The 12,500-nt window shown below is 47.1% G+C and overlaps 1 protein-coding gene across 2 annotated transcripts in view; it reads right to left on the bottom strand.

Moving 5' to 3' along the window:
* The window catches only part of LOC134099801 (mitochondrial intermediate peptidase-like), a 48,365-nt gene that overhangs the window by 7,429 nt on the left and 28,436 nt on the right, over positions 1–12,500 (bottom strand). For both annotated transcript variants that reach the window (XM_062552806.1, XM_062552805.1), the window contains exons 18-19: positions 8,433–8,554; positions 7,512–7,585 (exon numbers count right to left, since the gene is read on the bottom strand). In XM_062552806.1, coding sequence (XP_062408790.1) covers positions 7,512–7,585; positions 8,433–8,554 — 196 coding nt within the window. The remainder of the gene's footprint in view (positions 1–7,511; positions 7,586–8,432; positions 8,555–12,500) is intronic.

The raw sequence follows: 12,500 nt of genomic DNA, 5'->3' as shown, positions 1-12,500 counted from the left end.
CGGGATCCATTTACCTCCTATTAACCCTGCTCAGACTCTCTCTGGAAGAGTGTGTGTGTGTGTGTGTGTGTGTGTGTGTGTGTGTGTGAAGGAGGGAGGGAGAGATGGACATGGATTTCTCATATATGTGTGATCATGTGTGTGTGTGTGTGTGTGTGTGTGTGTGTGTGTGTGTCCTTGTCTGGGACATTTGAATGTGGATTCATAGTGAGTTAGTGAGTGTGGGAAGAGAGAACAATTTATCAAACGCAAGTGTGTGTGTGTGTGTGTGTGTGTGTGTGTCTCTACTCACTTAAACACCTGGACATGGATTTCTCATAGATTTATATGAGTTGGTGTGTCTGTGAGTAGTTGGAAGAGTGTGTGTGTAAGTGAAAATAACATCTGGACTGAGATGTCTGCGTGTGCCTGTGTGTGTGTGTGTGTGTGTGTGTGTGGAGGAGGAGGGGGACAGAGCACCTGGACATTGACAGTCACTAGCTCCTCTCCCACACTCAGATAGCCTGCAGACAGCACTTTACTGAAGTATCACAACACACACACACACACACGCACACACACAACCTTGCTCTCACACGAATACAGCTTACACCTTTACTTCGGTGAAGAGATTATTATTTAGGTTTGTCATCAACCAGCTTAATTGGTGTACAGAGACGTGTATTGGGTGTAAACAACACGGAAAGGAAAAGGTGTGTGTGTGTGTGTGTGTGTGTGTGTGAGTGTGTGTGATCTTTCCTCAGCTCCTGTGCCAGAAGCGCAGCCTTGATTCGGTGGGATTGAGCAACACTCCAACACATAATTACAGGGCTTCCTGTGAAGCGGCCCCGCCACTTTTCTGTCTCCCTGGCGTTTAGGACATGTCAAGATCTGCGCCGAGGAGGAATAACCTCCCGTTGGACCCCTGGAGGCAAAGAGCAGCCTCCTGATTGCCTCTGTAATTAACCGCTTTGAAGCAAAACAGGGACCAAAGGGCTTTAAAAAGAAATGATATAAAACAGAGGGAGGGAGGAGAGGTATAAAAGATGGAGTGATGATGAACAATCCAGAGAAAAGAGCAGCAGCGTGTCTCCTGTTGAGGGGCTGTTGGGAGCTCTTTTTTTAAAAAAAAAAAAAGAAAGAAAGAAAAAAAGAAAGGAAAACATTTTTTGGCTTACTACCTTTAGTCCCCCCCCTCACCTTTGGTGTTGGCAAGGCGGCCGAGCCAAGATTGGGGGGGGGGGGGGGGGGCGCTAGAAAGAAAGAAAGACAGACAGAGGCAGACCTGTGCATGCCCTCAAATTTACCTTTTGTGCACCAACGTCATGTTGCTGCATTGCAACGTTTAGTTTGCGACATGTAGGTGGAAGAATCGTAAAGAGCGAGAAAAAAAAAAAAAAAACTGAAACAGTTGTCACTTTGTGTTTATGATGCACCGTGTTATTGCCCTTTCACCTCAAGAGGATAGACTGTAATTCAGCCCTATTCACTACATGGCTCCCCAGCACCATTCAAACGGCTGACAGCATTAGTGGTCTCTCTGATTAGGGAGTGATCACGCTTTACAACTTTAATTTAGCTCCATTAAATAAAATTATCTTTTTATCACTCACAGGAGCCAACAGTAGTTAAAATAAGTCTGTATGTTTAGACAATGGCCTTCTGTCTTCCTCCTGTGTGTGTGTGTGTGTGTGTGTGTGTGTGTGTGTGTGTGTGTGTGTGTGTGTGTGTGTGTGTGTGTGTGTGTGTGTGTGTGTGTGTGTGTGTGTGTGTGTGTGTGTGTGTGTGTGTGTGTGTGTGTGTGTGTGTGTGTGTGTGTGTGTGTGTGTGTGTGTGAGTGAGTGAGTGAGTGAGTGAGTGAGTGAGTGAGTGAGTGAGTGAGTGAGTGAGTGAGTGAGTGAGTGAGTGAGTGTGTGTGTGTGTGTGTGTGTGTGTGTGTGTGTGTGTGTGTGTGTGTGTGTGAGTGAGTGAGTGAGTGAGTGAGTGTGTGAGTGTGAGAGAGAGAGTTTCCTCCTGTTTTGTTAGTTTGCTTTTCTGATCCATGTGTCTGTCAGTCTTCATCCCCGAGGGAGGGTAGAGTGGACCAGGTTGAGATTGGGATTGAGGGGTGGGGTTCTAGGTTGGGATTGGGATTAAGGGGTGGGGGTCTAGATTGGGATTAAGGGGTGGGGTTCTAGGTTGGGATTGGGATTAAGGGGTGGGGGTCTAGGTTGGGATTGAGATTGAGGGATGGGGGTCTAGGTTGGGATTGAGATTGGGATTGGGGGGTGGGGGGTCTAGGTTGGGATTGAGGGGTGGGGTTCTAGGTTCGGATTGGGATTGAGGGGTGGGGTTCTAGGATGGGATCTATGTTGGGATTGGGATTGAGGGGTCGGGGTCGAGGTCTATATTGGGATTGGGATTGAGGGGTGGGGGTCTAGGTTGGGATTAAGGGGTGGGGGTCTAGGTTTAGATTGAGATTGAGGGGTGGGGGTCTAGGTTGGGATTGAGATTGAGGGGTGGGGGTCCAGGTTGGGATTGGAATTGAGGGGTGGGTGTCTAGGTTGGGATTGAGGGGTGGGGGTCCAGGTTGGATTGGATTTGAGGGGTGGGGGTCTTCACAACTATACGTCTTCCTGCACTGGACTATTTACAATGACACTGTTCCAGTGAAACTGACCTTTGGTAATAAAAATGAGCAGCTACATAAATAAGCATTGAAGGTAGGTAATGATTGGGAGCACACGTTAGGAAATCTAGAGGTCTGAACACCAGTGGCCTCTCTAAATGCACTGTACTGTACTGTAGGTACATGGGTGGCTGCTTCAGCTCTCCAGGTCTCCAAACTCTCCTCCTGTGTTAACAATCGAATCCATTGCTTCCGTGTGGACAAAAAAAAAAATCTACTAGAAACAGCCTGTCCTCACAAAGCCATTACAGGAACACGAGCCTGTCTCCTGTTTATAAAAAAAGAGTGAAAAGGAGAGAAACATACAGAGGGAGGGAGGAAAGAGAGAGAGAAAGAGGGATAAAGAGGAAGAGAGAGGGAAAGAGCAAAGGCGACAGAGAAGGGGAGAGAGAGAAAGAGAGTGAGAGAGAGAGAGCAAGTGAGAGAGCAAGAGAGCGCGAGGGAGAGAGCGAGAGCAAGAGAGAAAGAGAGAGAGTGAGAGAGCGAGAAAGAGCAAGAGAGAGGGAGAGAGAGAGAGAAAGAGAGCGAGATCATACATGTGGCCATCTGCACTCCCTGCCCTGCCCTGTCCTGCACTGCGGGCCGCGGCGGGCAGCTCAGGTGCCGAGGACGCTCCATTGTTGTAGCTCCTGGAGGAGCGCGGCGGAGGCTGGGAAACGGCGGGAGCGCCGCGGGCCATGAAAGCCTCCTCTGTCCCGGCTCCCAGGCACCCGAACACTGGGGCCCAGTCAGCGCGCGGGCCAGTCTGTCACCTCCTCGCTCCCCTCCGGCCGGCCGGCCATCTAATCCCCCTCCGACCTCTCAGCACCGCCGCCCTGGGAGCCGGCCAGGTGGACGAGGACGGAGGGGGGCGGCTGAGCGGAGCTGAGCTTGCCCGGCCACTCTCTCAAGGGGAGACTCCGGTTCCTTTACCGTGCTCACACACTCACACACACACACACACACACACACACAAACTCCCTCGCAAACAGGTCCACCCCGGTCCAGTTGAGTAGGAACAAAGGGCTCAGGTTTGCCGGATACTGGCGGAACAGTCCCCCCCCCCCCCACATCTCTCCCTTTCCCCACCCTCCCACTCCTCGCCTCAGGTGAGTTCATTGTGGAAATGTTCTGGAATGTTGGGCTGATTCTAGAATGTCTTGGAGACTCTGAGACCACCCCCAGGAGTCATTTAGGTTTGAGCTCAGACCAGAGCGCAGTCCTAACCGGAGACAGAGGGGGCCTGTTGGACTCCCACTGCCACAGACCACATACTGTACGACGGAGACGAAGAGATGAGACACTAAAAGATTTCTCCTCTTTTTGTGTAAACAACTGATCATTTCCAAGAATCCGAAAAATATAAAACAATCAAACAAATCATTCCTGCCTGGATTTTGACTGACAGGAGAACTTTACATTGCTATTTTAAATAAACAAAGCTGTGAACAAACCTACTTAAAAAGCATAACACTTACGTCATTTATATACTTTGTCGTATGTCTACAGTATGTCTGCGTCTCAGGCTTCCTGTTTTTGTGTGGTGTTGTCTTGTCTGTTGTGGAGCACACCGCAGCAAATCCCAAACAACTTCTGTTGTATGGCAAATAAAGTATTGAATCTTGAGTCTTAAATCTTTAAAGACAGGTGGTTAAGACTGTCACTCTTGAGATGCTGACACCATGCCTGATGCCTACAGTAGTAGCCAGCTGTTGACAGTATGAAGACATACCATTACTGTAGGACTACTTCACTGTCATTCACTCATCCTAAGGGAAGATGACACTCTTGAAAAAGGGTAACGCTACATGGAACTTCCTGAAGAACAATCAGTCCATTCTGCACTGTCCAGGTTTCCAGCTTTGTTGAAATTAAGGTTTAGGTTAAAGAGAAACTATGCAGGATTGGCGATTTCATCTCCGGTTTCAGCTTTGTTGAACTGAAGGTTTAGGTTAACGACGACGCTGACGGGTGGGCAGGGTGAAGCGTCTTCCTGCCCTTCCTGTACAGCGGGCTGCGGAAGAGTCTCGGAAGAGATCTGTTTGTTGACGGTGGACACTACAGCCAGCAAAGTAGCAACGCCACTGAAATCACAGTGGAACAAATGGACTAAATGGACTTGCCTTTATTAGAGGACTAAGGCGACCAAGGACAGAGATTTGATTTGAACACACTGCTAGAGGTGTTCAGAATACCAAGGTTGGAGGTTTTGTACACACACACACACACACACACACACACACACACACACACACACACACACTTACTAGAGGACTAAGATGTTCAGAATACCAAGGTTTGATTTTGTACAGTGCACACTTGTGTAAATACACCCTTATGCCAAGTGTACAACATCTCCTGTAAGCGATCTCCTGGTAGATGCGCATGATAATTGACTTCAAGTGGAAATGTAAACACAAAAGCGCTTGTGGCTCCTGTGAAAGGGTGGTGAACCAGAAAAGCATTTGCAGACAAAAATAAGAGAGAGAGAGAGAGAGAGAGAGAGAGAGAGAGAGAGAGAGAGAGAGAGAGAGAGAGAGAGAGAGGTCCAGGCCTGAGAGCTGGGAGGAGGAGGGGTGTGTGTGTGTGTGTGTGTGTGTGTGTGTGTGTGTGTGTGTGTGTGTGTGTGTGTGTGTGTGTGGTGTCCAGGAGGGAGGGGGAGCGATGAGGGGTGACAAATAGATTGCTGAGGAGGATCCGGGGGGTGGGGGCAGGGAGATGGTGAGGTGCATTGTGGGGTATTTTCGGGGTGTGGGGGAACTACGTGTGTGTGTTGTGGTTGAAGTGAAGTGATTTGTTGGGTATTTTGTGTGTGTGTGTGCGCGTGTGTGTGTGTGTGTGTGTGTGTGTGTGTGTGTGTGTGTGTGTGTGTGTGTAAGGGGGTGGGGCGGTTACTGTGCAGGTGTTCTGGGAAGACTCTGGCCTTGTCCAACCCCTATGAGACTAAGCCACCACAAACAGACATTCAGACAGGCACTGGAGCGGAGAGAAGCTCCAAAAACATCCTCTAGCACCCCTAGCAAAGAGTGTGTGTGTGTGTGTGTATGAAAGAGAGAGAGAGAGAGAGACAGTGAATAGGAGAGAGAGAGAGAGAGAAAGAGAGCGTTAGTGTGTGTTTGTGTATGTGTCCATGTGAGTGTCTGTGTGTATGTGAGTCAGTCACACGTCTGTGTGTGTGTGAGTGTACTGTAAGTGTGTGTCTCCCACTTGCGGCTAACCACACACAGACAGGTGTGGCCTGTGATGGAGTCACGATCTGATGGCTCTTAATGATCTGACGGCTCTCAACGCCGCGCCGTTTAGCAGCTAAATGAGCCGACCGTGGCAGGCGATCTGACAGCGATAAACAGGCTTAAGGAGTCTCATCCTCTCTCTCTCTCACACACACACACACACACACACACACACCACAGGGGTGTCTGGCTCAATACACCGTTGCGTGCCACTCACAGTGTTCTGGCAAGGGTACTACTACTATTACTACTGAAAAGCACTACTGTCATTTCTAACTATTCTAACTAAACTATTAGCCGCAGCTTATACATTGAATTTCGCCAAATTTCCTCAGCTATGAAATTAATACACAGGGGCATTTAATATGGTATTAATACGGTTTTGTTTCTTTTAACTTGCATAAAACACTGTCCTGCGGCTTATACACAATGCGGCTAATACACAGGAAATTACTGTAATGAATCATTACATTATTAAAAGACAAAAAGTGTATGTGTGTGTGTGTGTATACAGTATATATGTGTGTATATAACATACTAGATTCTGTGATGTGGGTTACTTCTTCAATACAGTATTCCATTGGACAAAATAAACCTCTGTGCTCAGAAGGCAGCAAGTGCTACAGTACATCATGTAAAGCAGAACCCTCCGAACTGTGTGATTTTCCAAACCTGATCCTATAATTAAGATTAGATCAAACTAAGGGAGACGCACAGAGACGACGTCACAGTCTAGTTTCCTAATCACACAGAAACACAACCTGGTTTGGGTCTTTTGCATATAAACCCAATGAACTTCCTAAAAGAAACCCCAGACTCACATCAAAGGAGTGTGTGTGTGTATGTGTGTGTGTGTGTGTGTGTGTGTGTACTGCTGTTTGTCAGGCTGAGAGTAAGTCTTCAGGCGAACTCACATCAACAAACCGCCACGCTCCACCACAGGCTCTCTCTGGGTGTGGTTGGATGGGTGTGTTGGGCCTGCTGGTGGTTTTAGGCCTTGTGTGTAGGAACCCTCAGGAGCCTTGCACCATTTCCAAGCACTCTGGATTGCCTCTCTATTATGACTAGTGGCAGTACTGTCTTTGCAGCCAGTTAAATCAGGAAAACTCCCAGCAATAGAGCTAAGGTATGGGAGTGTAAGGAGCAGCAGACGCAGGGTATGGGGGTGTAACGGGTAGCAGAAGTAGCGTACAGAGGGTGTACAGGGCAGTAGAACTAGGGTATGAGGGTGTACAGGGAAGTATAATTAGGGTATAAGGGGGTACAGGGCATTATAATTAGGGTATGGGGGTGTACAGGGAAGTAGAACTAGGGTATGGGGGTGTAAGAGGCAGTACAACTAGGGTATGGGGGTGTAAGGGACAGTAGAACTAGGGTATGGGGGTGTAAGGGGCAGTAGAACTAGGGTATGAGGGTGTACAGGGAAGTATAATTAGGGTATAAGGGGGTACAGGACAGTATAATTAGGGTATGGGGGTGTACAGGGAAGTAGAACTAGGGTATGGGGGTGTAAGGGGCAGTAGAACTAGGGTATGGGGGTGCAAGGGGCAGTAGAACTAGGGTATGGGGGTGTACAGGGCAGTAGAAGTAGGGTTTGGGGGTACAGGGCGGTATAATTAGGGTATGGGGGTGTAAGGGGAAATGGAACTGACCTTCCACCATGAGCCTGGGTTCCTTGCCTCCGCCATGGGCCAGCATCTCCCTCCTGTAGCGCTCCCCCATCTCCCTGCAAGGAGAGCAGAGGCTTACGATCCCCCATCACACACACACAACCTAGACATATACACACTCACCCTTTATACACACACATACATGTACACTCACCCTTCACACACGTACATACACGTAACCTAGAGACATGCATACTCACACACACAAAATACACACATGGCAATATCTTCACTGCAGCTGGATGTGGGAGTAGTTTCCAGGCCCTGATGTTAAAGTCATGTGGGCACTGAGACCAGACAGAGGAGGCTAAACGAAGTGCAGACAGATACAGATCTCCTCTGGGTCCTCAAACACTCATCTGCCTCAAATGAAGGGTGCGGCGTGCAGATAATCTGCAGTATTATATGGGTCACACAGCACAATGCGTCTTCATCTCCTTTCACCCTCATTCAAGCCCTCCATCCTTCATTCACTCACTTCTCTTGTGCTCTTCTATTCTCTCTTCCATGGCTGGATTCATTCATTCATTCCCTTCCTTTCCATACTTCTGTTCTTTCTTTCTTTCTTTCCTTCTGTCCTTTCTTTCTTTCCTTTTGTCCTTTCTTTCTTTCATTCTGTCTTTTCTTTCTTTCCTTCTGTTCTTTCTTTCTTTCCTTTTGTCCTTTCTTTCTTTGATTCATTCTGTTCTTTCTTTCTCTCCTTCAGTGCTGTCTTTCTTTCTTTCCTTATGTTACTTATGCTCTTTCTTTATTCATTTCCTTACTTCTGCTCTTTCTTTCCTTCTGTTCTTTCTTACTCTCTTTCCTTACTTCTGTTCTTTCTTTCTATCTTTCTTTCTCTTCTGAATTTTGCTCCTCAACACATTCCTTCATTCGTTCATGGTTTTGAACTGCAGTGAGTACCTGTTCAGCGGATCTCTAACGAAGCACTGTTTCCACACCATGGAGGCAACCGCCCGGGACATCAGGTAGGAGTAGTACTTGGCCCCGTAGCCAATCAGGTGGCTGAATCTCAACTGCCAAGCCTGTCAATCAAACAAACAAACAAACAAACAGGAGGACCAATCGTCATTCACTGTGGAGAGAATTCCATTTCAATCTGGAAGAAGGCAAAACAGAACTCAGTGTGACCCGATATAAAGGCGGTTTTACACAACTTGACAACTTCAGCATCAGCATGGAGGTGGTGGAAGTGTAGTGGACCAAGGAGCTGGGCTAGCATGCAGTTGGCTGAGCACTTGTGGGTTCAGTTCCCAGCTACCACCATTGTGCCCTCGAGCAAGGCACTTAAAGAGACCCTATGCAACTTTTTCATAGTCATAAAATCGCTCAGAAATTGATGATTTGCTTGACTGACCAGTTTCATCGAAACCAGTAATATTTCCTCCCGCCCCCAGTGTCCCTATCCGCTATTGCAACCTTGCAGTTTCTGCAGGAGACGATCGTTCCTTGTTTACATCTGGAAGTCTGAGATGCGTAAGGAACAAGAAGAACCAAGCTTGCAATTTATATATTTATATATAGCCTATATATGTATAAATATACACGCTAAAGCTGTCGGGGAAGCTCTGCAGAGAAATATGCAAGCATAAAACGAGCAAAAACGAACGACCCCAAGTTGCTCCATAGACAACGGCCCTTGTGATATAACCGACATAAAAGTCACTTTGGACAAAAGTGTCCACTAAATGGAGACATGTAAATGATTAGTCTGGTTTTCACCATACTAAGCTCAATCTTTTAAGATTGAACATTAGTCTGGCGAGGCTGCGCTTTGTTTCTACTGCACTTCGCGTCGCTTAAAGAGGAACTATGCAGGATTGGCGATTTCATCTCTGGTTTCGGTTTCGTTGTTCGTTTTCTGCTTGCATTTTCTCTGCAGAGCTTCCCCGACAGCTTTAGCGTGTATATTTATACATGTATAGGCTATATTTAAATATATAAATTGCAAGCGTGGTTCTTCGTCTCACACTTCCAGATGTAAACAAAGAGCGATCGTCTCCTGCAGAAAGTTGCATAGGGCCTCTTAAAGTTTCGTTTTCGGCGCGTCACCGGGCCAATAGCGTGCCAGGACTAGAGTATGGCCATTTCTGATTGGAGCCAAAGATTCTGGCAGTAAACAGCGAAAATAGATCTGCTGGTATCCAGTCTGAGCTGCCGGGCGTAATTAAAATTCCCCGGAAGTTCAGGCAGGATTCACCTAGTAAATGATAAAAGTGTCCACTAAAGGAGACATGTAAAATAATAAAAGTGTCCACTAAATGGAAACATGTCAATGATAAAAGTGTCCACTAAATGGAGACATGTCAATTATAAAAATGATAAAAGTGTCCACTAAATGGAGACATGTAAAAATGATAAAAGTGTCCACTAAATGGATATACATGTGAATGATAAAAGTGTCCACTAAAGGGAGACATGTAAATGATAAAAGTGTCCACTAAATGGAGACATGTCAATGATAAAAGTGTCCACTAAATGGAGACATGGAAATGATTACCGTAGTCTGGTTTTCACCATACTAAACTCAATCTTTTAAGATCTCAATCTCATAACCATATGCATGGCTACAGACTTTGTGCTCTGAAACAGTCCAAGTCTACAGTGCGTGTGGCGTCTGGAGGAGGCGCAGATTCCGAGAACGCTGAGGACATGTGGGGACACTGGTTACCACTCCACCCCCAGTGTGTGAGTGTGTGTGTCTGTGTGTGTGTGTGTGTGTGTGTGTCTGTGTCTGTGTAAGAGAAAGAGAGATGTTGCTGCTTGCATGAGGAGCATGAGTGTGTGAGAGAAAGAGAGAGATGTTACTACTTGCATAAGTGTATGTGTGTGTGTGTGTGTGTGTGTGTGGGGGGGGGGGGGGGGTGCATGCATTTCTGGCAGGATTTTTTATTCCACAACACACACCAAGATAGGAATCAATGGGGGTTTAATAACGGTCGTCAGGTGAAAGCGAAACTGAGTGAAAATGGTCCAAAAGCCATTAGGATTTTAACGATTCCTTATGGAGATGCACCATTTTTATGGGTGCCCACCACGTAATGACAGAAAAGACTCCAATAATTCACAGCCCATCTCTCTTTAATGTTGAGATAAAGGACCTAGACAGCTTTACAGCTGCGCTATTGGCTCGCATTCGGCCAATAAATCTGCTCCTGATTGCGATCATGACATTTACAACCACTTACAAGAATAACATTAAAATGCCGTAAAATGATAGCTGCAACATCAGCAGTTGGCACCCCAACTCAGCTGCCCTGTCAGAACATCCATGAGAATATCCCTCATCAATGCTCCACTGGTCAGCACCACTCTCTCCACGCACCCCACTCTGAAATGGACCGAGCCCTCGCCTGCGCCTGGCCCATCTAGGATGAAGTAACACACCTGTACACTCCCAGGTGCGTGCGTGCGCGCGTGCATGCTTGCGTGCGTGCGTATGTTATAAAAGTGTCCATGCATGTAAATACACATAGTGGTCTTCTATACCTCAGGGTCAATGCCCCATGCTGTTGCATGGGATCTTGCATGAATCTCTATGCTGGAGACGGTCTTTCTCTGAAGCCAACAGCACTGTGCCTCTCAGACAGACTTAGAGCAGATGGATCAAGTAGTAGACGTGCAGTCTTTTATTGGTGCAAACAAACTGACGTTTCGACACTACTGTGTCTTCTTCAGAGTCATAGAGCAGATGGACTCAGTCACAGTTGGGGATCAAACCAGAGTTAGCTCGGGGGAGGCGCTGTGGCACAACAGGCTACAGCGCTCGTGCCATGAACGGTCCGAGTGCCCACGGGGACCAAGGTTCAAGTCCAACCTGCGGTCATTTACCGATCCCACCCCATCTCTACTGTATATCTCCCAACAATTGCTTCCTGTCTCTCTCTACGGTCCTATGAATAAAGGCAATAAAGCCCCAAAAAATATACTTAAAAAGCTAGCTAGCTCGGACATGGCAGCTAATTAGTGAATGTTTATGGATGAAATGGAAAAAAGCTGCACCGTCAAAATGTTGCCGTTTTAAAAACATCCGCCATCTAGACACTAGAGAGTTTCTTTCTCTTCAACTACGCAACTTCTCTGTGATAAATGTCTAACTAAGAAGTACTCAAGGCATACGTTTGCTCCTTCCGACAAGTACACAGGTAGAACCAATACATGGTACGACATTTACCTTCTAACACCGGAGTTTTTCACCTCTACCAGTGACACCTGAGACCCGTCAGGTGAGCAAGCGAGGGAGTGAGCGTTATCTTCAGGTGAGGCGCAGGCGTGCGGTGCCTCTGGGCTGTGGGAGATGGGGGCTGCCTCATCCGCCACTATGGAAAGGGCTTAAGCCGAAAAGTGGCGGTGTAGCGTGTCCCATCTGGAGTCTGTGTGTGTGTGTGTGTGTGTGTGTGTGTGTGTGTGTGTGTGTGTGTGTGTGTGTGTGTGTGTGTGTGTGTGTGTGTGTGTGTGTGTGTGCTGACGGAGGCTGGGGGGCTTTGAACTCGTTTACAAAAACACAAACCCCATCGGAGCAGACGCAGGTGCTGAGAAAAACTAGCCGTCTGACACGGCCCTCACCTCAGTCAGTGAAACCTAGTCATTATCAGAAGCCATTAGACAGCCTGTCACTATCACAATACAGCCACAGCTAGTGTCAGGAGCTTACAACAGCACACTTACACACAACTTCAGATTTTTCACATCTATTCATTTAGCATAGATAGACACTTTTATCTCAAGCAACAACCTACAAACGGCAGTGTAAGGAGCCTACAACAGAACAGCTTATAATACATTTATACACACATCTAGTGTCTGTAAATGAAGTCATGCTATTTTAGGATAGAGGCTGGTAACATTACACTGGAGGGTCCATTCACAGAGACTTAACGGATCAGTCTGTTAAGATTCAAGCTCAGAATGCAAGATTGTTGTTCAGCGGTTACCATAACTTCCCAAGTACTAGCTGCGGCTTAAACATTG

This window comes from Sardina pilchardus, chromosome 13 (assembly GCF_963854185.1).
Source record: "Sardina pilchardus chromosome 13, fSarPil1.1, whole genome shotgun sequence".
In the NCBI taxonomy this organism is placed as follows: domain Eukaryota; kingdom Metazoa; phylum Chordata; class Actinopteri; order Clupeiformes; family Clupeidae; genus Sardina; species Sardina pilchardus.
This window is presented reverse-complemented; position numbering and strand designations above follow the sequence as displayed.